Source organism: Schistocerca nitens, chromosome 11 (genome assembly GCF_023898315.1).
Source record: "Schistocerca nitens isolate TAMUIC-IGC-003100 chromosome 11, iqSchNite1.1, whole genome shotgun sequence".
In the NCBI taxonomy this organism is placed as follows: Eukaryota; Metazoa; Arthropoda; class Insecta; order Orthoptera; family Acrididae; genus Schistocerca; species Schistocerca nitens.
In genome coordinates, this window is record NC_064624.1 from 112,121,369 (window position 1) to 112,148,501 (window position 27,133).

General features: G+C 43.1%; 1 protein-coding gene and 1 long non-coding RNA gene across 5 annotated transcripts in view; both read right to left on the bottom strand.

Moving 5' to 3' along the window:
• Positions 1-27,133, bottom strand: part of LOC126212890 (uncharacterized) — a 474,898-nt gene that overhangs the window by 19,520 nt on the left and 428,245 nt on the right. The window lies entirely within an intron of this gene.
• LOC126212888 (uncharacterized) overlaps positions 1-27,133 on the bottom strand; it is a 144,884-nt gene that overhangs the window by 18,585 nt on the left and 99,166 nt on the right. Inside the window, exons 1-3 of one of the 4 annotated variants that reach the window (XM_049940388.1) lie at positions 25,516-25,716; positions 16,799-16,926; positions 4,497-4,672 (exon numbers count right to left, since the gene is read on the bottom strand). The exons of 1 other annotated variant lie outside the window; for it this stretch is intronic. In XM_049940388.1, coding sequence (XP_049796345.1) covers positions 4,497-4,672; positions 16,799-16,926; positions 25,516-25,672 — 461 coding nt within the window. In that variant the 5' untranslated portion in view covers positions 25,673-25,716. Of the gene's footprint in view, positions 1-4,496; positions 4,673-16,798; positions 16,951-25,515; positions 25,717-27,133 lie in introns of those variants that run through there. 2 more of the 4 variants (XM_049940387.1, XM_049940389.1) reach the window with 2 other exon arrangements.

Here is a 27,133-nt window from a genome sequence, read left to right on the forward strand (position 1 = left end):
GTCTGGCAGCTCCTTCGCCACTGCCTCCGTCAAATGCTCCACCACCGTCGCCGCCACCTGCGCCACCGTCGACTCCCTCTCCAGCAGCGTCGCTGGCTCTGTCGCCAACACCGTCGCCAGCCCCCATCCGCGGCCCGCCCCATCGCCCCCACCACTGCCGGTGCAGGAAGTTCCAACCACATCCACATTCGTCACCGCCGTCATAAACTCCTGTCAATGTCCTTATCTACAAACAACTGGGGCCACCTATTACACCACAACCCTCATGCATGCAGTCATAAGACCAAACAGATGAAATAGAATAGATAAAACCTCACGATTTCAAATGAAACCAAGCCTAAAATGATTTCACTAAATTTACCGACATGAAACCAATAATTCCTCTCAACTATCGTCCTTTGTATCTACATCTACATACATAATCCGCAAGCCATCGTGCGGTGCGTGGCGGAGGGTACCCTGTTCCACAACTAGTCGTTTCCTTTCCTGTTCCGCTCGCTGACAGAGCGAGTGACAGACGCCTGTCTATGTGCGTCCTTAGGAGCCGTAATTCCTCGTATCTTGTCTTCGTGGTCCCTACCAGAAATGTATGCTGGCGTCATTAGGATCATTCTGCAGCCAGCTTCAAGTGCCGATTCTCTAAACTTTCTCTGTTGTTTTCTTCCAAATGAGTGTCTTCTTCCCTCCAACAATTCCCTGCTGAGCTCCCGAAGCATATACGTAACACTTGCATGCTAATCGAAACTCCGGTAAGAAATCTACCTGCTCCCCCTGAATTGTTTCGATGTCTTCTTTCTATCCGACCTGGAGCAGATCCCAAATACTCGAGCAATGCTGAACAAGAAGTCGCTCTGGCGTCCTACACGGGGTCTCCCTTACATACGAACCACACTTTCACAAAACTCTCCGAATAAACCCAAGTCGACCGTTCGCCTTTCCTACCAGAATCCTCACACGTTTATTCCATTTCATCTCGCTTCGCAACATTACGCCCAGATATTTCAACGAAGTGACTGTGGTAAGCAGCACACTTGGAGTGCCGTATCCGGATATTGCGGGTTCGTTTTTGCTGCTCATCCGCTTTCGTCTACAGCAAGAGCCACCTGCCATTGATCACACCAACTAGAAATTTTGTCATCTTGTGTCAACCTGCAGTCACTCAACTTATTCCATATGCTCGTTCTTACGTTATCACACCGCAATGGGACACCGTGCCAAATGCTTTCGAGAAATCTAGAAATATGGAATCTGCCTTTTGCCCTTTATCCATAGCTCTCAGTGCATCATGCGAGAAAAGGAAAAGGTGAGTTTCACAGAAGCGATGCTTACCAAAACCGTGTCGATTTGTGCACATAAGCTCCTTAGTCTGAAGAAAGTTGATTATGTTCGAACTGAGAATATGTTCAAGGATTCTGCAGGAAACAGGTGTTAGGGATATTGGTCTGTAATTTTGTGGGTCCGTTCTTTTACCTTTCTTATACACTAGAGTCACTTGCACCTTTTTCCATTCGCTTGGTTCTTACCGCTGATCGCAAGCTAAGTAAGGGGCCAATGCCGCACACTACTCTTTGTAAAACCAAACTGGCATTCCACCTAGGCATTGCCACTTATTTATTTTCAGCTGTCTCAGCTGTTTCTCTACGCCAGGGGTACTCATTACTATGATTTCCATACGGGACTCTGTGCGATGGTCAAACGACGGCACGTTTGTACCATTCTCCTGCGTGAACGATTTCTTAAACGAGGAATTTTTAACTTCGGCCTTCCCTTTGGAATATTCTACAGCCAAAGCAGACTGGTCAACGTGTGACTGAATAGAAGCGTTAGATCCGCTTAACGATTTTGCAGAGGACCAAAACTTTTTCCGGTTCTCCGGTGGTAGCTGTTGTATGATTCGCGCACAGATCTTTTCACAGACGCACGAATATCTACAAACCTTGCTGTCCTCATTTGCGCGTTCTCTTTTGAACCGAGAATGTAACAGCCTTTCGTTCCTCAGCATTTTCCGAATTTTGTTATTAAAGCACGATGAGTCTTTTCCGCCCTTCATCCACTTAGTAGGCGCATACTTTTCCGGATCACGATTTACAATCTCTTTAAACTTTAGCCATAATTCCTCTATGACCATAATTCTGGAATTGAATGATTGTATTTTACTGTCTAAGTGAGACGCTGACAACTGCATATCAACTCTCCTAGCGTTCTCGACTGATTTACTGACTTTCGTAACCATAGTCGCTATGATGAAATCACGATCAGTAATCCCCATCTCTATGCTGACGCCATCGATAAGGTCCTGCCTGTTTGTGCTGGCTGCCGAACTAGCTGCTCAACACAGTTTTCGGAAAATGTATTCAAAAGTCCTTCACAAGACTGTCTGTCTGCACGACCTGCAGTGAATCCATAGACGTCCCAGTCTATACTCGGTAGGTTAAGGTCACCGCCAGCTTGTGTCGCGTGATCTGGATATTTATGCAGTGCTGACTATTTACCTTCATTGAATGGCTCCAGCGGAGTCGGGTGGGTGGTAAAAACATCCAACAACTGATATGTTTTCACCTAGTCCTGTTATGTGCGACCACGTAACTTCACTATTGCACTCAAATTCAACCTCAGTAAAGAGAATATTTTTTGTCAACTGCAATGAACACATCCCCTCCTACCGCGTCGAATGTCTTTCCGATAAACGTTCCAAGACTCGCTAAATATCTCAGAGTTTTTCTACTTAGGGTCTTAGCCAGCTCTCAATTCAAGAATAATTTGAGGCTGAGAACGTTCATGGAGGAGAGTAAATTTGGGAACTATGTTACAAATACTTCGACAGTTGACTGATAAAAGTTTCAGAGTCGAACTGACTTTACTCTGAAAGCTATCTGATTTCCCTAAAGGTGTACCAACTGGCGAGTGTTCATGAGAGTACCTCAAACTACTGGCTAGCCTGAAACCCCCCATGTGCACTCCACAAGTACTCTGCTATCCGATTAGCTGCTTCCTTTGTGTAGTGCACCCCTGTCTTGAAATCTACCCATCTCCGATTTTCAGTTCACCTTCCCAACCACTGTTACCTTCATTCCCACTGCCTGACACAATATCGATGGTTTTATCCCGTCACACTATCTGCATGTGTCCGTACACAGTGAACCGGTACCCCACTCACAGTTCTGATGACAGATGTGGAGTAGCAAACCAAAAATCCCCAAACAATAAACATTGTGGAGTAACAATACCGTTCGTCAAAAACAGCTCCAGGTGGCTACAAATCATGTTCAATCATCCTGCATAATACTTTATCCTGAGTGTGTATTTTACCACCCTGGCCGTGATCTGTCCTACTGCCTGTCTCTGTCATCATCCTGTAGCACATAATTTCGTTCCTCACACTGACCACTTCCTCTCCACAGCTGTTTACCCACATCAATTCTCATGATGAACTTAATTGTGGATGTCGGTTGATCACTTTCGTTTCAGAAGACCTAGTCCATTTCCCAGACACACTCATCCCAAAGTGGCTCCCCTACCGGCATCTTAAGATATAACTGCACAAGTCTTTCATCCTATTGATAGCAATCACGACTAAGTCTAATTGTCCATCGTAATCCATGTTCTCCACCTCCATACCTACCTCACAATAAGCCACCTAAAAGAATCCAACAACAAAGCCACAAGACCTGTGGTGCCTGCTGGGAGCTTGCGCATTCCCACGTAGGAAGCCACCTCGTCACCCTCCATAGTGCCAACATATCTCCTACACTACTCCATTCCACGGCCACATATGTCAACCACTCGTGAGACTATTCCGCTTTCCTCCCGCTCGCAGCCTCCAGTATTTACGCTCTATGCTACGGATTGATTTAAACACACCAACCACAGGACAAAATATAAGAACAATGGCTGTCCGCTTCCTGCCCTCTGCTGACGTCTTCCCATCTTCCCTCATCGCTGCTTAGATTTTTCTTCCATCTATTGAGATGAACATGACTTGTGGCCTCTTTTCCTCACCGACTGGATGCCAGTATCTGGACTAGAGTCGCTACTGCATGGTATTACCGTAATTTCTCCCGAAGTGTTGTTTTTTTTTCCGAATAGGACGAGGACACGCTCACTTTTCGTGTCAGGTTCCACATCATTGTTTCCACTAATTATGAAAACTTCGGAAGTATCTGTAACCATCAATACTTTCTCTAGTAAATGCAGTAACATCGTTTATTGTGTCAGTTTTCTCCGCTGGTCTGTTACGTAATACGTGGCACATTTTAAGACACAATACGAATCAAAAAATCGAAGGCTAAACGGAGTCAAAATCCTTTGTAAATCACGAGTTTCTGTAACCATGTCCTTCACTGCTGTCTATTAGTGCTAGTTCTTTACTCCATTTTGAAGTATATGATCCCTGTGTTTTCTATAACTTTAATGAATACTTCCATGGATAAAAGTGAGATAAACTTAAAAAAACCATAGTGAGTACGACAGAAATTTGAGTGTACACTGGTTTATACCTGAGTATCAAGTGCCCTGGCCTGTCCTTGTCTTCTTCCACCTCGTAGTGCTCCACCTGTTTGCTGGCTAATTGCATGTCATGTACACATCCGGTTAATTTCGTGCGCAGCATGTCTTTCACACGTTCCATGTCCTTAATCCAAGCGTGGAGTTGCTGATCACTTGCGTGGTTACCCTGAAACACACAGAAAATAGTTCAAATTACTTTCATAACATCCACAAGCAGCAGCCTGTCTTAGTATACAGTTACATGTAGCACTATTACATGACACTGAAATTACTGCCAGCGCATGAGTGTAGTACATTCAGTTTTGTACAGGCATAAAAACATTAATGCACAGCAGATACCTAGTGGGGTTTTATTAAATAAATACATTTCTCAAACTGTGACATCCGATAAGAGAGGTGCAGATATTTCTTGGTAGTTGACATTACAGACGTCTGAATGTATGAATGTATACTCCCATGACGATGTATCCAACTGAAATATTCTAGAGCTGCCAGCAGCGTCGAGTTCCTACGTGTATAGCCACATGGCGTGGCTGGAGCTCTGACGAGATTCTATTCAAACTTTTGAACGATTTTCGAAAATAGAATGGCCACACTGTTGATAAATACGTCACAATCCTAGTCGTTACCTACGCTGTGAGAATCCTGAACACATGTTTTGACCTTCTACAAACGCAACGATAGACATGAGCCGCTCTATATCTGAACCATTATCTCAGTTAATTGTGCACACACAAATTGTCAGTTCGACTCAAAATTTTGTAGCGTTTGTATGTGCCTGGCTGATCGCTTTTGCCGAAAATTTGCGTTTGTTGCTCGTCATCTAACACAATGTCGTCTGTATCTGAACACGTCTCGAATATTGCAGATTTGATGGAATGTATTGACTGTCCAAGTGTTAAAATCATTTTCTTCTGGACCATTTTCGGGTACGAAGTTCACATTTATGTCACATATTAAGGTCAATGCTCCTTTGGCGTTGTACAAATTGTAGGCTTCTAAGTCAATGCAGTAAAGATATGGCCATTTAATTACACATTTTCATACTTGAAAAGTCACTCACAAAAATCTATAAGGCGCTCCCTGTTGATTTAGAATCATGACATTTTGGAAGAAGCCAGATTTCACAGTGCAAATAAAGAAAAAAAATCTTAAAATCCATAATTGGTAACTATTTAACCCTAGAAAATACTTTTCGTATTATTTTTTATCAGTCTGTCTATTTATCTGTCCATCTGCTGGGAATCTTTTTCTCTGGATCAGTTCTGGGTATCATGTTCAAATTATGTCACATACAAAGGTATCGGACCCTTGGCGGCGTAAAAATTGTAAGCTTATAACTGACTCCAGTCAACAGATACGGACGGCCGTTTATGTCTCGTGTTTTGATAATCGAAAACTCAGTCATCGAAACCTATAGGATGCTCTCCATTGACTTGGAATCATGAGATTTGGCTACAACTAAGTTTTCCGGTACAAGTAAAGCAAAAAATCTGAAACTTGTTAACTTGTAATTATATCACATAAAAATGTTTTCGATTTGGACATACATTGTATTCATCACGAAAGTATAACATACGAACATTATTGCATGCAAAAATAAATTGTATGTTGTATTCATGATTTAGTACGTAAACAGAAATGTGTTATTAAATCTTCTCTCCCTACATACATAAACTAAAGTCCTCTGCTTGCTTGTTCTTGATTGTTTGGGCTGGGCTGAGGAAATAACGTAGAATTTCTGAACCGATCTTGGTATTCCTGGGAGCAGTATCTTGCTAGTAAAGTTAAAAAAGTGTCGATAACAGGCAAAAATTATTGGGAATCTTGATTCCCAGGATGGAGAGTTTGTACAGAACACTGAAACAGGTGACAGTGGTTCCACAATAGATTATATTGAGATAGGGAACCAATACTCGAAAGTGCATATTTATTGTGTTAAGGACATACACAGCATACACCACCTAACAACAATGTAGCTCATAGCAACGACTGTCGGTCTGAATGAATGCATGTATTGCAATGATGCCTGCAGTTCTTCACACTCTTGCAAAGATCTCGGGTGTCCGTTGTGCACTCGAACAGTAGCAGCTGATAAACAGTGTACACACCTGACCACCAAACGAACCTACTGTGCACAACTAGGCTCGTAGCACTCAAGCATCGCAGTGGCGCATTAACCTGTGCCGCAAACACACCACTGACCCTGCTGTCAGCTGTCCATTGCATCAGATAGCTTGTGTCGTGTTCATGGTGAGGTGTGTTGCTGTGTACAGTGCACAATGAGTAATCAAAGATGAAATGTGCAAGCACTGCGACGAACGGATTTTGAGCCCTATGTCTGCTTGTGTCAATCCAGTGTCGTTCACAGCGCTGTACTGTCCAACTTCATACAGTTTGTATTGTTTGTGGATGAGGCCTCATTCATCCGTGATGTTTTCAAAAGCCAAACAGGCAGATCTAGAATGAGGACAACACCCACGCCACCCATATGGGAGGCCAACAGCAAAGATTCTCAGTCAAGGTATTTTAGGGCATTATCCAAGATCATTCCACTTTTATGTTAATGTTTGCAAGCACCAAGCACCTGAACAATACTCACACTCATTGTAGTACTGGATAGGGGGGTCTTCTCTGATGGCCATGGGATCGCTGGATCTTACAACCCTCGACTTTATTCTCTGCGGTTATGTCAAGATGTAGGTGTACGAAACACCTGTACATACAGCTGAAGACCTGCTTGCCAGGGTCCAAGCTGCCTGCCTCCTGGTACAACATTGTTGCTCACGGGCGAGGCCTCCACGACGAGTGCGGCCGCTTCATGTTTAAAGATGATTAAAGATGTAGCTGTTGTCACACGCGTCGACTCAGTCTGTGTTTCGGCAAGTTTCTACACAGTTGTCACTTCTGCCCAGCTGCTCAGAACAATAAAGTGTGACATGTCTTGGAAGACAGTAGGCGCCACGATACAGGAATGACCTGTGAGGATATGCTGACGTCACTCCGAAACTGTGATCACAGAGAGAGCGTCATGCACGTCAAAGGTCGTGAGGTGGTGGCAAGAATGTGGGATATTTTCAAGAACACTGCCATCCTCAATTTGGAATCATTCAACTGTATGTCGGTCAGACACCTTAGGCAAGTGTACGGTGGTGGAGAGAAAAACGGATTTACTTGTGCTGCAGATATGTGCAAATATTATTTTCTTAATAAAATTTTTGTATTTATTTAGATACTCCCGAGCTCATTTTTTACAGTTCTTTTGTCAGCTACGTTTATTTACCAGGTGACATCTACACTCTTTTTGGAGAACTGTCGAGATGATTTCTCAAGTTTCTGCAATGTGTCACTCGAAACGTAACCGATCAGCAGCTACTTGCAGCCGGCATATTCCATTTCGTGCGTTTCTGTCACAGCACAATCCCACTCGTTTAATATGTGGAAGGTCTTCTTCTTACGAGAAATAAACCCGTTTGTGCTGCCTTGCGTCCACGCATGGTAAGTAATGAGAGTAGTAGCAAGTTGAGAGAGGCATGTTCAAATGTGTACCAACACGCTGGGCACTGTCGCAATGCGCTATGTGTAAGTAATGTTAGTGGGGAGGGAAGAAGCGTGATGAATTGCGACTTGAATTGCTGATCAGCGCACGCTGCGTGGCTGAAGGGTTTTGTAAACAGCCCTGCGGAGGGCGACCCGAGTCTTTCTGGATACAGAAAATGTTCGACTGCTGCCCTGGCCAGCAGATTCTCCAGATCTCTCACCAATTGAATACGTCTGGTCAATGGTGGCCGAGCAGCTGGCTCGTCACAATACGCCAGTCACTACTCTTGATGAACTGTGGTATCGTGTTGAAGCTGCATGGGCAGCTGTACCTGTACACGCCATCAAAGCTCTGTTTGACTCAATGCCAAGGCGTATCAAGGCCGATATTACGGCCAGAGGTGGTTGTTCTGGGTACTGATTTCTCAGGATCTACGCACCGAAATTCCATGAAAATGTAATCACTGTCAGTTCTAGAATAATATATTTGTCCAATGAATACCCGTCTATCATCTGCATTTCTTCTTGGTGTAGCAATTTTAATGGCTAGTAGTGTAAGTGATCCTTATGGGTTCTACTTCTTCTTTTCTAGGTGCGAGCAGGCGTTACTCGCTGTGGGATCTGAACCCAGCAGCTGATAATGATGATGACGATGATGATGATCTCTGGGGAACTACTTCGATCGTTCAGAGGCAGATATCGCTTATTCTACAGTATTAAATTTTTTGTTTGTTATTTTTGAGATGCTCTAGTTTGTACCCAATGCGATTATCGCTGTTTTGACGCGACCACCAGCTACTAGTTCTTTTGCACCTGTGTTTTCGTTTGGGCTTGTCCATATTCTTTCAGACACATTCCCCTGCCGACGTCATACACCTCCTCTAGTACCCATGCTGGATATGCCCTTAATGACAAACATGCCTGCTGATGATGAGTTGTTGGAAGTGTATTCCAGTAATGAAGACAACAACAGTTTTACGTGTAAGTACTCAGAATTTATTATTATTATTATTATACGAATACGGATGTTTATTTCTCCTTCCTTAGATACTTATCAACTGCGTCTGTTTCTCCTCCTCGTGTGCAGAGTTATTAGGAGTTGGACGTGTTGTTGAGGGGAAGAGCATTGTCCAAGTTAGGGGGAGAGCTGTCGTGACATCATGGGGTGAGTCGATACCAGAGCGGTCATACTGAGTCACTTTTCTGAAGTGCAGGAAAGGGGGTCCTGTAAGACACTCAGCTGTATACCATACCTTGATTTATATTCATAAGATTTTGATCAACTTATTGTGGGGTCCAGTTACATCTCTCTTCAAAAGTATATACTGCTAACAAAAAGCATGTCCTAATGCCAAGAATCATGATGAGAGGAATTTAAATTGATTTCCATGGTTGCTTCTCACTAGTGATGGAAATTAACCAAAAAATACAGTGCATACAGATACACAACAAACACCAGATGTCCACTGGCGTTCTAACTTCTCGTTTATGGCCGGAAGTTGGAAAGCCATAAGGAGAAGACAAACATTAACACACTGTGTGGCACATCGACAAAGAAGTCAAGCGTAAATTAGGTGGTCCCCTCTTCTTGTCCATATTAGCCGAGAAACATCCAAAAAGTGTAGACCTGCTGCTAATCTCTGAAGACGATAAGCAACACAACGTTTGGATAAAATGCATGTCCCACCTACGTTCCTCTGAAATGAAAACAAAAAAGGTGCAAGACATTTTTGCTGTAGATGTCTCAAGTCGTTTACCAAGAGCATGTATCTTGAAAGACACCTGATTGACTGCTAGAGCCAGGAAACAATAGGTGTGGAAATGCTTATCAAGGATAAACAGTTCTAGAAGTTTAAGAATGCCTCTCACCAACACTTCTGTCCCTTAGTCGTTTACGTCGATTTAGAGCGCCTCCTAGCTCCTGTGGTACGGTGTGAACGTGGTGCCTCTGCCTACCATATCACTGTCACAAAATGATGCATACGATATGCGGCTACCCATCAAGTCCTGCGCACTAAAATTAAAATCTTATGTCAATGGAATAGTGCGAGATGGCTGCTCACTGAGCTTGAAAGTCTTGTACGGGATGTGAAACGTCCCCTTTCAAACATTTTGCAAGACTGTGCTTAACCTAACACACAATATTTATAGCGCAACGCAATCTGACTTTCAACACACAATATTTTTGTTAGCGCAACGCAATCTGACTTTCAAAATTCTCTACAAGAGAATGGCCCTGACTAACATTAAACTATACCTTTCACAAATCACTTACCTCACAAAAATGTTCGCTGCTCAAGCTACTGCAATACAGCTAAATAAAAGATTCAAACTACTGAAGGCACTAACTACTGATAGGGATAGTTAGCAAATGAAAGATATTAATAGAGAACAAAGAATGTATTTACCTTGATATCATCACACACACACACACACACACATATATATATATATATATATATATATATATATATATATATAGAGCAGTTCATGACAAATTTAAAAACTCCGCCATCTCTCTCCCCACATCCACCACTGCTGGCGGCTCACCTCGAACTGCCAACGCTACGCGCTGTTCACGGCCAGCTGCCTAACACTACAATGGCGAGTATTACAACAATGCAAAGCAGCCACAGGCTGCACACAGCACAGCCAGTGATTTTCATACAGAGGTGGCGTTACCAATAAAAAAACCTAAACAGCCTACTTACATAGCCCCCATGCTCCCCACAAAAAATTTTACAAATTTTTTTGGGCACTGGCCAATACATATTTGTTAAAATTTTTCATAATCGTAATTACAATAACAAAGAAATCAAATGCACACACTTATTGATACAATGTTGGTCAAAAGCTAAACTTTCTCACAGTCCATAAAGACAGTCCTGATCATTCATCAAATTGCAGTGTTTTTCTCAAAGTCTGAGCAGTAAAAGAAAATGCACACGGAAGTAGTGGATTTCCATGCAATCTTGAAGAAGTAGCGTTGTCCTTCCAACGGAAAGACAGACTCTTGACATGCTGACAGGTAATGGGCCACAACAGAGCAAACCCACAGCGGAGTCAGTCGAAGTTTTGAAGAGTATTGGTGGGTAGGTCATCACAGAGCAGACCCACTGTAGTCCTGGTAGAGATTACGGTATTGGTGGGCCACCAGAGGTGCAGACCCACTGCAGTCCTTGTAGAGATGGCCAGCAGCCATCTGCTGCGACTGTGCAGGTGCACAATCACCATCGAAGAGTCTTGCGGATAATGTAGCAAGTCCATGAACCACCACTTGTCCACTCACAAAAAAAAATTTGTTTGACATGTCCTTAGAACCAGCAATGCTGTTATCCAGTCCCTTGCTGAATTATTAACACACGTGCAAACACTAACAGTCCCTACGTCTCACATATTGTCCATATAGTATGACCAACAGAAACGTGTGCAGTGAAATGTAACTTACAAGTTAATTAATTTGATGAACTGCTGTCAATTACAATTTTATAACATGAGAGTACAATTACATAGGTACAAAATACATCATTAAAAACATAATAATACAGATAACATTTGCAGTAATACAGGGTTTATAAAAGAATAAAAATGTATACATCAGTGTTACATAAATAATGACATAAGCACATACATAAAAGATCAGAATAACCCTCGAAACATCAACTTCACACATGAGCAACAAAACAGAACAGATAAATATCTAAACATCTTTACAAAGCAAATAACATATTATCAATGCAAATTATATTTGAGGATAACAGTATGCCTCATAGTTCATGTAGCTGAGTATTAGAAGAAGAAAAAATTCTATGAAACTACACAAAGACAGGAAAAGCAGCCACAGGCTGCACACAGCACAGCCAGTGATTTTCATACAGAGGTGGCGTTACCAATAAAAAAACCTAAACAGCCTACTTACAGATGTTTATAACATTTATAGTGAAAACGTCCTCATGACCAACGTGAAGGAGAATGATGCACTGTACAAGCAGGCAGCTGATCGTTATATGTGGGGACTGTGACTGGACAGAGGTGAGGAAGCTCCCTGTAGAGACTGTTGCCACGTAACGGGGAAGTCCCAGAATGCAGCTGACAACCCGTGTAACTTTAAGTACCAACTGCCACAGCACCCAGCCATCTTTTCCACAATTTAGGTGAGCATGATGCCCACTTTCTAGTTCAGCACTTTGACGAGTCTGGGTAGTAGGATGATAAGATCAGTGTCATTGGTGACACCGTTGACAGATACATGCCGCTTCAAAGAGGATCTCACCACTTCCTGGATTCACAACGCTTCATGCTCCCGTCTCTTTAGAAATTTGCTGAACCAACGCGTCCTGAAGATATTCGTAGCAAAGGGAGCCACTTATCTCGATGATGTAGAGTTTCAAGAGTTTCAACTTGTGACGGAGAAGAGGTCTTTCCATACGAATATCTGGATTCTCTAGTAAACTAAGAGGCATTTCCATAATGAATGGAAAGAACGGGGACTTGGTGAATGAACTGCAGGACTTCGGCATCTCTGATTTATCAGAACATGTAAAATGATGAACACCAATGTACATCTGCCCGGCAACATCTTCGAGAAGTTCTGTAGCATATGGCTGAGATTTCGTGGGATGCCATGGTAAGAAAGACACAAGCCAGCAGCGAATTCTTGACCAACGTTGAGATGCATGTCTTCCTGGAACATGCGGTCCACGAGTGACTTTGCCAATGTGTGCGCAGGTATGCCAAGGCAAATAACTTGCAAATAATTGAGGGGGAGTACAGGTTGTCTGACGATTTCAGTTTCATCCTGTACCTGGATGTAAACTGTCTCTAAAGGCAAACCATGCAACAAAGTCTTCCTTTTCAAGGGCTCTCATGGATGTCCAAAGGGGAAATCACCAGACTGAGGAAAGAGATCAAATATGTGGCTGCTGATGATGCTGTTGAGGGATATATCCTAGAGGTAGAGCTGGACTGTTCCACAAGTCAGCATGACAGACACGGTGATTTGCACAGCCTGAAAGACTTTACCCTTCAGGGACCTCAACAGGTGGCTCCTCTAGGGCATTGGCGCTGCACCACAAATGCTTATCAGGAGACCTTTCGATTGAGGTTATATACTGAGGTATATACTGCAATTCCAGCTGGAAGCAGGGGTGTCCTACCACGATCACAAGTGGTTCATCGGGGGGCATAGGTGTGGAAATCTGCTGCACCCAGACTATTTACTGATGTGTCTGGGTGGGTTTATTTGTTAGTAAAAAGATAAAAAGGTGTTCCACTTGACTGGGTGTGTGTGGAATAGTTTGATGAAATGTTTGTCACAGTTCTGACTGCATGCTTGAGATTATGAATGTTTCATTGCATACTGCGTGCGTCCATATGTGTGTGTGTGTGTGTGTGTGTGTGTGTGTGTGTGTGCGAGAGAGAGAGAGAGAGAGAGAGAGAGAGAGAGAGTATATATTTCGTGTGGAACATGTACAATATGCATCCGTGTAAAGAAAGTATTTTATATGTTTATGGTGCGTGTGTGTGTGTGTGTATTGTTTTTGAGCTGCCATTGCTGTTGCTGTTCTAAGTATGTACACACTCTCTCTCTCTGAGTTACTAATAAGTGTTTAATAGACATTGGAAATTAAAAAATTACCTTATTCACAAAACAATGTGTATATTGTAATGAATCAATTACGAAATAACAAAACTGTTACGTATATCACAAATCGTATATCACAATTACGAGAAAAAATGGAAATTAAAAAGCTTTCAGTTGTTTTCACACTACAGTTGTTCTTCTTTTTCATATTTTTTGAATGAAATACCTCCTTTATCTGTTTTATAATGATGGTAGGAGCCAGAGAAAAAAGAAATCCTTTTCGAATACAGTATTTTTTAAATTTACATACATACATACATGGCCGACCGGTTCTAGACTGTATCGCGATTTATCGCCTCCAATTCGTATTTGCGTAAGTAGAGCTTTGCGGATGTGCGCCAGGAATACTGCACGCTTTTACGTGTGTGTGTGTGTGTGTGTGTGTGTGGGACGTGCGTCACGTCCTCGCTGTGACAGCGTGCGGTTAGCGGTCAGCGGGCAGCTAACATCCCGTTTGCGGTCTGAGCCGCTTCGCGCTTCCGACAGCCCGGCTGTGGGCGTCACAGCAACACAGGGCGAGGGAGGCGAGGGAGCGACACGGGCCGAGTCCACACAGTAGGGGGCCCGGCGTACGGACCGACCCAAAATCACTGTAGTGGTGACACGTGGCTGCAGTCGACTCTTGCCCGTACGTCGATAAGCAGTATAGAAAACGTAAAATAAAATTCAGAATTTCCCTCGTTGTGCAGGAGCAGTGAATTGGAAGGTGGTGCATACTTTTGAATCGGCACCTTCCAAAACGTTGAATCCGTCGTCCTTGCTATGGCGCCACTGCGCTTTCTGCCATCTAGACCTAATCTATGCCGACCGGTGTGGTCGAGCGGTTCTAAACGCTTCAGTCTGGAACCGCGCGACTGCTACGGTCGCAGGTTCGAATCCTGCCTCTGGCATGGATGTGTGTCATGTCCTTAGGTTAGTTAGGTTTAAGTCGTTCTAAGTTCTAGGGGACTGATGACCTCAGATGTCCCATAGTGCTCAGAGCCATTTGAACTATTCTGAACATACATACATACATACATATTTGTACACAGTATTATGTGAGAGACCAGTTACCAGGGGCACAGGGTCAAAATCGTAAGCTGCGTCGTTACCTGGGCCACAGCACGCTTTGCCGTACTACTCTGCAGGGGTGTAGTGAAGAACCACGAGAGGAATTATTTCGAATACGAATACCTCAAGACTGCTGCAGCTGTCTCAAGACTTAAGTTTTATTCAGAAAGCAAGGTGTGTCTTTAAATCGAAACTATCTGTACAACATTGGTTTCACTGAATAACTTTTCGCAATTACACTTTTCCTAAGCAGGTGCAGTGTATGATCAACGAAGCGTAGCTGCACCGCAAATGTAATAAAGAAGTCGTCCTTTAAACATTCTCGCAAGCTGTGAGGTACTAACTCTACAAAATATTGGATACGTATCAGGTAAATTGCCTTTGCTGCAGTGAAATGCATAGATGATGGTAACGAAAACAAGATGCAATGACAGGACATGATACGATGTCGGCAGAAACCATTCTTAAATGCGGAACCCGCAACTATCAATATTTGAAATTACCATCCAGCAAACATCCGTAATATTTATAGAAAAAAGATTTAATCTACTCAGAACCTTTTCAGTTCACTAAAACAGGTATCGCCTAATTCTCTTCTCTAAGGATCGAAAATGAGGCCCACACGATACTTTAGGGACTGGCACGTTGCTACATACGCCACCAAAAGTTACACAAAGACACAGATCATACTGCGTCCTTTTGCTTTCCATGTATACTACTTTCAGAATCCAAACAGTCATAATGCACACTGTCCATTCTGTGTGTTAATGTTGGGTTGTTTGGGGAAGGAGACCAGACAGCGAGGTCATCGGTCTCATAGGATTAGGGAAGGATGGGGAAGGAAGTCGGCCGTGCCCTAAATCAGAATGGCCGGACACGGGATTGAACCGTCGTCCTCCCGAATGCGAGTCCAGTGTGTGTGTTCACATAGCTTTTATTCTCGGTAGTGGGAAAATCACTGGTGGTAGTGTTCATAAATCACAGACAGAGAATTCAGACTCGATAATGGTTCCAGTTAGGCCACAGCTTTTATTCTCGGTAGTGGGAAAATCACTGGTGGTAGTGTTCATAAATCATAGACAGATAATTCAGACTCTATAATGGTTCGAGTTAGGCCACGAGACACGTGCAGAAAGGATAACGACTGAGATGAATGCTCTCAGAAAGCAGCATCCGGTTTCAGGTTAGTCTGACAGAGATTTTCATTGGCCTTGACATATTCATAAAATGTTCTGGTTGTGACTGTAGTAGCACAGTGCCTTTAACAAAGCCACTCGCAGACGCAACACGCGCTAACTGGTGGACCTCAACTGCAGGTTTTCGTTATTGACGCGCGTCCTCTGTGGCTGCGGCGGCTGGGGCATTGCCGTGTCACACGGACAGTGCTGGCTGGCAGTGGTGAGCACAGGGGGCCACCAATGGCGGCGAGCAAGAAGTGTCAGCTGCACTATCGTCTTGTCGTGGAGTCGTGGGAAATGGTCACGTGAATGTTACGGTGGGAAGAGTTTGAGCAGTTGTAACGAACTGTATAAATTATGTGGTATGTATACAGGTTCATTACGAGATTTGAAGCTGACGAACCTCCATGTTGAGAGAAGTAATTTTATAGGCCTTCCATATGGAGTAGAGATTCTTAGGAAGAGAAGATGCTGATGGAGACTTGAAATGCCACACTGAGACTCTAGACCACTCTGCACTAAATATGAAGCTAACATGCTTCAGCTTGTAAAGCAGGATTGGATGCAAAGTTATCTGAATCTGTTAAAGAAGTAGCTAGCAAATACGAGAAAAGAAAGATACAGACGATTTTCTTCCCTATCTCTATCCATTGCCAGCTTAGCCTCCCTGTATCATAGCCCCAAAAGGATCACGGAAGTAGAGGTTGGTTCAGAATTCTTCCAGATGGTTAGTGTTAGAACTGGAGAGCCAAAGATAGCTACAGTGTGAAGAAGGTAAACTGGGAAACACTCTCCAAGAACTGATCAGGTGGTGTGTGTCATTTTCTCACCCCCTGTACGTATAATACAGTTTATAAGAGGAGGAAAAAACTCCACTTACCATTCGTTCGAATGCGAGGGGAACCAACAGCTGTGAGGCGTGCGTCGCACCGAGTGAGACCAGCTGCGCCAAGTCCCCCCAGTAGCTGGAGAGGCGTTCCCGGTAAACAGTCGCCAGGGTCTGCAGATCTGCACAAGACGGGAGACGACGGACTGGTGAACAAGCCAGTGGATCAGACTTCTGTAGGAAGCACAGCTTTCACTTTCTGCACCCACAAAGTGTATGCAGGTAGCATTTACCTTTTGAAACTAGATCAATGTACAATGTCAGTAATCGCATGAGTTACAGCATGGACACCTTGACCAGACGTTACAAAGCTCATATTCCAGCGAAAAATTTAAAGAGCACATCAAGCAAAGAGAGAGGAATACCATCACCTAACGTAGATCCAGTAATAAAAATTAACCTAATGGTAGAAGTATCAAAATACGTGAAGAAGTGGAAATATACAACTATTTCAAAAATCACCCACACAGCTTGCCCAACAATAAGACAGATTTAAGAAATAAGAAAACTCGAGATAAATTCCAGTCAGTTTTACGTGCAAATAATAGAAAGTAACATAAATGAGAATGTATAGTTTGGCTATTTGACTTTGACTTACTGACAAGCATAGGACGTAACGATTTGCACAGAATCGTGTCTATGCTGGTTTTATAATATGAGTAGTCTTTACGACGTTTCCTGTGAGTTGTATGATATGTATGTAAATGAGGAAGAATTATGTCCACTCATACACGTTTTTATAATTAGGGTGTATTTATTTTAACATAAGTAATATATTTGAATAATTCAGTAAAAAAATGAATAAGGTGTTTTGCAAGTGTAGCTGAAAAAGCCATTCTCGGCCTAAACGTTCTAAGGACCATGGAAATGTATGACTACATTTGTACTGGTACAGTACCTTACATATTAACAGTACATTTTGCAATTACATGGTGATACACATAATGTTCTGTAATTTGTGACAAGTATCTCATCACATGTCTTTATGTCATTTTTGTACTCCTTTTTCTTTTTATTTGTCCAGTGGATCAATTCATGTACGAAAGTTGTTGTGAATGCGATTTATACCTTTGTGATGTTAATGTGGTACAAAGAATACACATGTAAAAAAAAAATATATATATATATATATATATATATATGATTATTACTGGCATGTTTTTATGAGCAGCCAAGCTACTGTAAGCCTTTGACGATGGATACCATATGTACTATTAGGCACTATCACAATAAAGAAATGTCTTATCTTATTTCTTTACACCAAATGCTTGTATCGTAAACAGAATGCCAAATTTTGTTAACAAATGTAAACACGATATTAAGATACTCTGGTATAAAACGTTTACTGTGGCATGTACAATCACTGCTAAGGGCAAAGAAGAAACGACTTGTGAATATGTTCCCCACCAACCGCCTCAGTTGTCGTATAAACAACATGAACAGTGATTTGAGGAGATTCTTGTTAGTGATGTTAACATCAGTAACAATAAATTTACCTTATGCCATTGCTATGATCCTTGAGCTCATCTAAAGTTGATGTACTCTCGCAGTTAGGGGCCTCAACATACAGAGACAACAGTGAGATATACACACGTCAGAAGATTCGTAAATTTAGACACCTCCAGTGGCCCGATGCAAGTGATGTGCTGTTTTTAGCATTTGTTGTAATATAACTGCCTCATGTATGGGATGATAGTGGCGTTCTATACATGCCATTTGCCCTTCACTTTTCGGTTATTGCTGTATACCTGTATAAAGTGCATAGGATTGAAAATGTAGTCGTGAAAACAAATAATGTTACAGTTAATGGCAGATACGACGTCTTTAAGAAAAATACTGCATTATTTTTCGCATTTCGTCCTTATGCGAGCTTATTTTCAGTACAGAAAAGACGTTGCTAAAGATGGAGAATGATGTGTGTACACGATGTTTATTGCGTTCCTAATGCTATTGGAATTACTCAGCGGCAAATCGCAAAAGAGAAAGTCCAAGGAACGTGCATCTTAATGACTTTGTAAAAAAAACGAATCATCGGCATGAGGGACTTGAGAGCATCGTACCGACACATTACACTGCCATCTGGCTGTAGGGCAACGACGGCAGAATGTATAGTCACGGGTTGGGGTGGAGACAACAGAGTGCTGAGAAGTTCACCAGCCATCACAGACAGACCGGTGTAGCCTGGGTTGAGATCTGTGGCTACCACTGACACCACACCACAAGCAGCTGTTCTGTGGTGTTCAGCGGCGGGAGTCGCTTTTGCCTGTGGCGGTCAGGTCGACGCTGCACTGTCCTCAGGTGGCCTCGTGAGACGTCACGGGAAGCAGCGGTCGTCGAGATGCCTACCTCTCCAGCCCACAGAAACAAACAGGGGCTAGGAAGACTCGCGATCAAATCATGTTGAAGGCATGTGGAAGAGTTCTTAGGAATTTCGAAAATTGTTCAGAAATTTGGAAGCCAAATTATTATTCAAACTGGTTCTTCAGATAAACAGTCAGTATCTCTTGAAAATATCATTCACATAGTTCTGTATGTTCAAGGACACATAAGTGCGAGGACATCCGCACAATTACCTAAAGAGCTCTCACACTCAAGTTGCTGACAAGAATATGTATATAAGAGGAAAAAGTAGATTGAGGAAGTGCTAGATGACGATCAATTTGGTTTTAGGAAAGATAAAGGCATCAGCGAAGGACTTCTCAGTTGGCGATTGATGATTAAAGCGAGACTTAAGGAAAATCTAGGCATGTCCGTAGGATTTGTAGTTAGATAAAAATCGTACGATAATTTAAAATGTAGCAGGATTTCCGAAACTCTAAGGAAAATGGGTGTAACCTCTAGGGAAAGAAGGGTTACGTGCAATTTGTACATCAAACAAGAGGATAAAGTAGGAAGACCAATAACAAACAGATTAGGTTAGGAAAGGTAAAAGACATACATCTAATCGCCCCTACGATTCAATCTGTACATCGAAGAAGCAATGACGGAATTAAAAATGGGGTTCAGAAATGGAATTAAAATTCATGTTGAAAGGTTATCAGTGACAGGAATAGCTGATGTCATTGCTGTTCTCAATGGAAGTCAGAGGTAACAGTAGGAGATGTTGAGTAGAATGAACAATCTAATGGGTAGACTCTATGAATTAAGACTAAACCAAAGAAAGATTAAATTAATGATCAGTTCCGTGTTCAACTTGTCAGAATTGTAGACGAGGATCAAGACGAACTGAAAGAATTCTGCTACCTTGAGGGCAAAGTAGCCGGCTGAAGTGGCCGTGCGGTTCTAGGCCGTGCAGTCTGGAACCGCGAGACTGCTACGGTCGCAGGTTCGAATCCTGCCTCGGGCATGGATGTGTGTGATGTCCTTAGGTTAGTTAGGTTTAACTAGTTCTAAGTTCTAGGGGACTAATGACCTCAGAAGTTGAGTCCCATAGTGCTCAGAGCCATTTTAACCAAGGACAAACTAACTCATAATGGAAAAATGAAGAAGAAAATAAAGAGTAGAGAAGAACATTCAAAGAGGATGTTCACGGCCAAACAAAGTCAACTAACATCAACTGTCAGTTTTGTAACAACGAAATCAAACAATCATTGATAAAATTATTTTATAGGATAGATAAAAGAATCGACTCACGAAGCAGCGGCAGAACACACATAGAAACTGTTGTGATTGGCAAGCTTTCGGAGCCAGTGGCTCCTTCTGCAGGTAAAAGGGTTGAAACGGAAGGAAGAAGGGTTAAGGAAAAGGACTGGACAGGTCTAGGAAAAGGGGGAAAAGGGGTAGATTTTCGGAAAGTCACCCAGAACTGCGGGTCAGAGGAGACTTACCGTACAAGGTGAGAAGGAATGTTGGGGACCGCATCCAGGGAACTTAAAGGTGGAAGATAGGGTAATATACAAGACAGAGATTACTGCTAAAACATTGATCTCGAGTTAACAAGAGTGTGTCCTCCTATAATAGCCCTGTAACTGGCAAAACATATTCTATCAAAGGGAGATACAAGTCATATTCCAGCTACTACGTAAACACTGTTTAGCCTTCAACATAGGCATGACTACCATCACATTATCAATTAGGATGAATGGGCATAGGCTGAGGGTATATACTGGTAACTCACAATATCCTGTTGCAGAGCATGGTCTACAACGTGACATTCGTGACACCAGCGCCTGTTTCACCACCTGGATTCCTCCCCCAGACACGAGTATCTCAGGACTCCGTAGGTGAGAACTAACTCTACAACGTGTTCTTGGTTCTCGCCATCCAGCTTTTTATCACTGTAACTACTCTTTGATTCACTCCGTTTCAGTTTCCTGCATCTTTCAATGTCATTCCCATCTATTTTTCACCGCCCCATCCCACCTCTGTTATGTACAATGTGCTTACCTTCTCACTCTTAATAACTTGTGATCAATGTTTTAGCAGTAATCTCTGTCGTGCATATCACCTTGTCTTAAGCCCTTAGGTTTTCAAATCTCGTCCGATGCAGTCCTCAACAATTAGTCTTCCCTTCTCATCTCGTACAGTAAGTTTCCCCTGACCCACAGTTCTGGGCGACTTTCCCAAAATCTACCCCTTAAGTTTTGAGCACAGTATTCTGTGAAAGTGAAACATGGACAGTGGGAAAACCGGGACGGAAGAGAATCGAAGCGTTTGAGATGTGGTGCTAGAGAAGAATGTCGAAAATTAGATGGACTGATAAAAGAAAAAAATGATGAGGTTCTCAGCAGAATCGGTGTAGAATGGAACATACCAAACGCTTTGGTAGGAAGATGGGACAGTATTTTGTTCTTGGTCATGCAACCTTATTGTTTCCTCTTGGTTCTTGTACGTATCACCCGTATTTCTTTGCAACTTACTCCCATTATTCTCAATATTTCGAACATTTTGCAGAAGTTTACATTTCCGGATGCTTTTTCTAGGTCTATAGGGTCTATGAATGTGGCCATTTTATTTTCCAAGTTTTGTTTCTCTCATCAGTCACAATATCAGACGTACCACCCTCTCACGCTATTAGCCTTCTGACAGTTAAAATGATCGTCATCTATCATATTCTCTATTATCTTTTCCATTCCTCTGTATATATTAGTCCTGTCGACAAATTCCATACATGAGGTGTTATGATAGTTGTGCGATAGGCCTGCAAGTTTCTGCTCTTATCTTCATGGTTGTGTCTAATGGTATACCACCATTCTCGTATATTCTAGACGCCAACTTCAATAATTCTTGGTTGACACTTTCGCCAATGATTTGCTGATCAATTGCTGTGTTTTTTTCTGTTTCCCAAGGTTTCTTTTCCGTTAGCTCCTTATATCTATCTTTGTTTGTCCAATTTCTACGATGCCCTTTTCATAGGTGTTCATTTCTGTTCAAATGAACTGCCTGTGTGGTATTCATCAACGTAATATCTACAGACCAAGAGAAATTCAAATGAATTTCGTGATTGCTTTGCACTTTAGTGTCCCACTCCTTTCCGCATTTCTCTTAAACTTCAATCCACTCTTCATCGCAATTCAGTTGACATCTGAGCTTATATCTGGCCCTAGGTGTGCCACACAATCGAAGAGCAGGATTTGGAAAACGATAATTTCGACTTCTAGACACAGATAATCGGACAATTCTTCCCATAAATACAGATGTACGAGTATTAACAAGAGTCTCGCCAGGTCGCTACCTCACATGGAACTTTCCTGTGCCTCGATCCTTTTCGAAGTATACATCCCGTGGGGAAGCGAGAGTTTTCTACAGCTACCGACGGTTGCGAGTTAAAACAAAGAGCGACAGAGGGAGAGAGAAAGGGACTCCCCTCTCTTCCACTCCGCTCCAAGGCCACACCTCGTGTGCAATCATGACTGTTTGTACTGAAGCAATAATGTTATGTAATTGCAGTACGTAAAGTTTTGATATTTTTATCATTATGTAGTTTGTTAAAAGAAAGGCGAACAAACGTGTAAAAGTAATGCATCCACAGTTTGAAACAGTTACACTGTTTTACATCTAAGTCAACTTAAACATGCAGAGCTACAATTTTGTAGTATGTGTATTCTGATATAAAGCATAACATGTGGAATTTATGAAACCCCATACATTAATTTCTGTCATCAGTGATGATACCTGCTACAGTTGCAAAATTGTACATCAGCAGTTGATTTTATCACTGGGATGTGTATCAACAGTTGTGCATGTCCCATCAAGAGAAACGTGTGTTCTTATGTGTCTCCATTGTTGTCGTTGTTGTTATTAGCAGAAGTAGTATAGTTATCACTACCGTGTGCTGCTCGTGTAATTCGCATGTCGTAATGTTGACTCATTGAGATGTCAGGTTATATATAAGAGAGTGGACGAATGCCTTAATTTTATCAGGTGGAATAAACGCATAAAGAAGTAAATAAATGTACACAATGTGCCAAATTCCGCCACTTTTTATAAGGCACTTTACACTATTTCTAAGGATACGGGCTCTGTCGTTTCTTGCGACTCTTAGTGGATTCCCGTACGCTCTGTACCGTATGGCATTAAAGGTCTAAAAATTTCGGAAAAGTTACAGTACGTTCCTGCATTGTCACCTTTATCGCAACGACAATGGAACGGGAGTCTTAACACGTCACGTGTCAGAGATCTGTGCTGAAGTTTAGTGAGCGAGCAGTCTAGATCGCATCACATCGCATAGTAATTTTTGAATCGGGACCTGTGCGCTACCTTCATGCTGAGTACCCTGGGGACGCTCCCAAGCCAGCAGCCGTGTTCACAGACCGCGTGGACACGCTCCTGGCTGGACGACCACTCAGCCGTCGTGCCGCATCCCGACATGCCCGCTAAGCCATCCGGTCTCAGCCTCACAGGAAATGTCTGGCTCCAGCGTGTGGACAGCGGCGGTCTCAACGTCCCTGCGGTCTGGCGGCTCTACGGGACCTGTTGAGTGACATCAGCTGAACACGACACAACTGGAGAGACTCGTGGACTCTCTTTGTCGGCCAACGCAGGCCCTTGTCGAGGCTAGAGGCGGTGTGCTATACTGCTGTGTCAGCATGATCTCTCTTTATCTGACATCGAATGAAATCTGTCCTCAACCTTCATGTTTATTACTTGTAACCTTCCACATAAACATAACTAACTCGACCTTCTTTCGCAAGGAGAAAAACGTACACTTGCGAGATCTCAACCCTAGATACCAAACACCCGCCCTCTCTTAAAATAAATGGCCATACGTATGATAATACTCATTTCAGACGTCTTGAATGCAGAGTTTTTAAGTTCTGTAGGTGCAGGTTGCCTGCCACTGGCTCCGCCCCACTGCAGCTGCCTGATGCACGAGTGCAGAGTACTGTGCAGCGGGGTGACGTCCAGAGCCCTCAGACCCGCTTCATGTCGCAAGTGTGGGAAGACGTGTGTGGAGCCGGTCACGTCTGCCCCATGTGTTTCACACACACACACACACACACACACACACACAGACACACACAGATCTCTGTTACGGACAGAAGCAAGGTGAAATCTGACAATATTACGTCTTCAAAGCAAGCTTGTTTTATATAAAACACACACACGCACACACACACACACACACACACACACACACACACACACAGAGATCTGTTACGAACAGAGGCAAGGTGAAATCTGACAATATTACCTCTTCAAAGCAAGCTTCCTAAACAGTCAGTTCGTGATTTTACGTCTCCGTCGCATTGTGCCAATGAAGTTGTTTGACGAAAATGATCGTGGTGAAAGGGTATCGTCATCATTGTCATCACCATCCTCTCATAAAGAATAGTCTAACGTCAATCAACTATTCTTCTCTCCATTTAACGGGTCTTGTCTACGACCGCCGCAACTAAATCGCAAGGTACAAATAGTAGCACAAAGAAACGCTCATAGAGCTTCTTTTGCCTCGTGTAAGAGTTAGTCGAATAGCCACATATAACGACGCTTACCGGTCACAACTGCCGCGAGCTTTGACGTTTAAACGTGGCAGTTTGACCGTCACTGTATACTGCTCCTGGAGGTGCCACACTACAGCTTGTCGCCGGCCGAAGTGGCCGAGCGGTACTAGGCGCTGCAGTCTGGAACCGCGAGACCGCTACGGTCGCAGGTTCGAATCCTGCCTCGGGCATGGATGTGTGTGATGTCCTTCGGTTAGTTAGGTTTAACTAGTTCTAAGTTCTAGGGGACTTATGACCTCAGAAGTTGAGTCCCATAGTGCTCAGAGCCATTTGAACTCTAGCTTGTCGGTTGACCGGCACTATAAACGCGAACCTCTTACTCACCGTACCGTACAGTAGTTCGAGCTCCGACAATGGGCGAACGCAGCGGAGCGTGCCAGAAACAAGTGGAACACGGGCGTTAAAAACCTATGTGTTCAGAAGGTCTTAACTGCGTACACTCATAATCATGGCGCAAATCTCCGCGCGACATAGACAGCTGGGGCTCACACCTTGCAAGTGTGCGTTTTGTATGTGAGACCAGGTTGATGATCTTCTCTTGTTAGATGCAATCGGTTGTGATTAGATAACTGTTTCTTTTCTCCAGTGTGATTATTATTTACTTCTGATGTTTTTATTTCTATGCACTGTCATTAGGACTGAATTTGCAAATGTGGTGCAACTCCATCATCATGTGTTCATAAGCATCGACGAGAGTTTTTATAGAATACCTAAATGAGCACATTACACTTTATTTAACAATAACGAACTTCCAAATAATATACTCACCAGGTTTATCCCTCCACTGAAACTGAACATGATGCTGCGCCTCACATCTCACCCTGCTGACCGTGGCTCTTGTGATGCGCCGAACAGCATGCGCTGACTGGGACAGGATATGATGCCTCAGATCAGCCGTTTGCAGCGTTGTCATGTTCCATTCCATGTTGTTCAACCTTTCAAAATAAAATGGAGTCAGCTTATGTGACAGATGATATTCTCAAACTTGACTGTATTTTGTAGACTAGAATAGTCAAAACTAAACTGAACTTGCCCTTCTACAGCTTTTACGTTTCCCATTGATAGAGGTCGACAGCCCATTAGAGACGAATCGGGGTGTCAGACAGGAATTGTTGCGTACATCACGGCTGGTATGCAAGTCTGCTAACATATTCTGGCGAACTGATCATTTCTGATGAAATACAAGAATTCACATACAAACATGCAGCCAGAACTCTGATTGGACAAGCACAGCAGACCGCCTTCAAAGGAATGAAGTGGGCGCTCCCCCAAAACATGGCTCACCGTCTGCTCCTTGGCGCCATAATCACGAGCAGCACTTCCACTATAATACCACGTTTTCAAGACGTTGCCATGTCTCTCTTGTGTTATTTGGATGAGGTTGAATCTTGATCTTTCGTGACAAGAAAGACCATACTGCGCTACCTTACTCAGTTGGACTCAATACTTATTGCACTCTGTCTTAAGAATTAGTACCTTGGCATCCTTGATTGTGAGATTAGCAGGGACAAAATTTAACAGAACATGCAACCCCTAAGTGGGAGCTGTTGTAGCAATGTCATTAATAGTCAACATGGCTCCTTATGTCTTAACTGTATGAGTGCCATTCTCCCACGCTTTAGCACAATATGCGACAGCTCAATAACCAACAGAAATTGCAGCGTTGTTTTATTTGTCTACATTTGCTCCCCAGTTTTTTTTTTTTGCAGGAATGTAGTGCAGTTGATTTAGAATAGAACCAAACGACTTTCACAGGTCCGCGCAGTGCTGCATAAATGACAGTGACAGGAAGAGGGAGACACCAAGGTAATTAAGGAAGTAGCTGCAGGAAATTTTGGTCCTATCCAGGGGCACATATGACTGCCTGTGTGCCTCTGTATCATGGAGGTAGAACTCTGTGGGCTCAGTTCCGCTTGTGTTTTGCTGGAGTCTCTATCTGTAAAAGTACTCCCTCTGTTTGGTGTCAACTCGGAGGCTCGTCGACACAATCAGTAAGTAGCCAGTTCCACTAGATGAATGTGGTCACTAGGCGACCACTACGAACAACAATAAAAAACTACCTGGGACCTTGGAGTGCGAAGAAATTGGCTAAGGGGACACGTGAAACGGAACCTGGATCGGTGGAGTGGGCTTGTGTTCACCGGCGAGTACAGGTTTCGAACGTCGACTGGGGATCGTCGTACAAGGCTGTGTAGGCGACCAGGCACCGGTGCAGGTCTCTATCCATGAGTTCTGCTGTGGGGCGGGACTGTCGTATTTTGGGCTTCTATTATGGTAATATCAACAGTAGCAGAAAACAGTATAACGGGAGTAGGATTCTTTAGGAAGGTAGAGCAGAGAGTGTGTTACAGTGAACAGTTCAGTGATACAGTTACGCTTATCACAA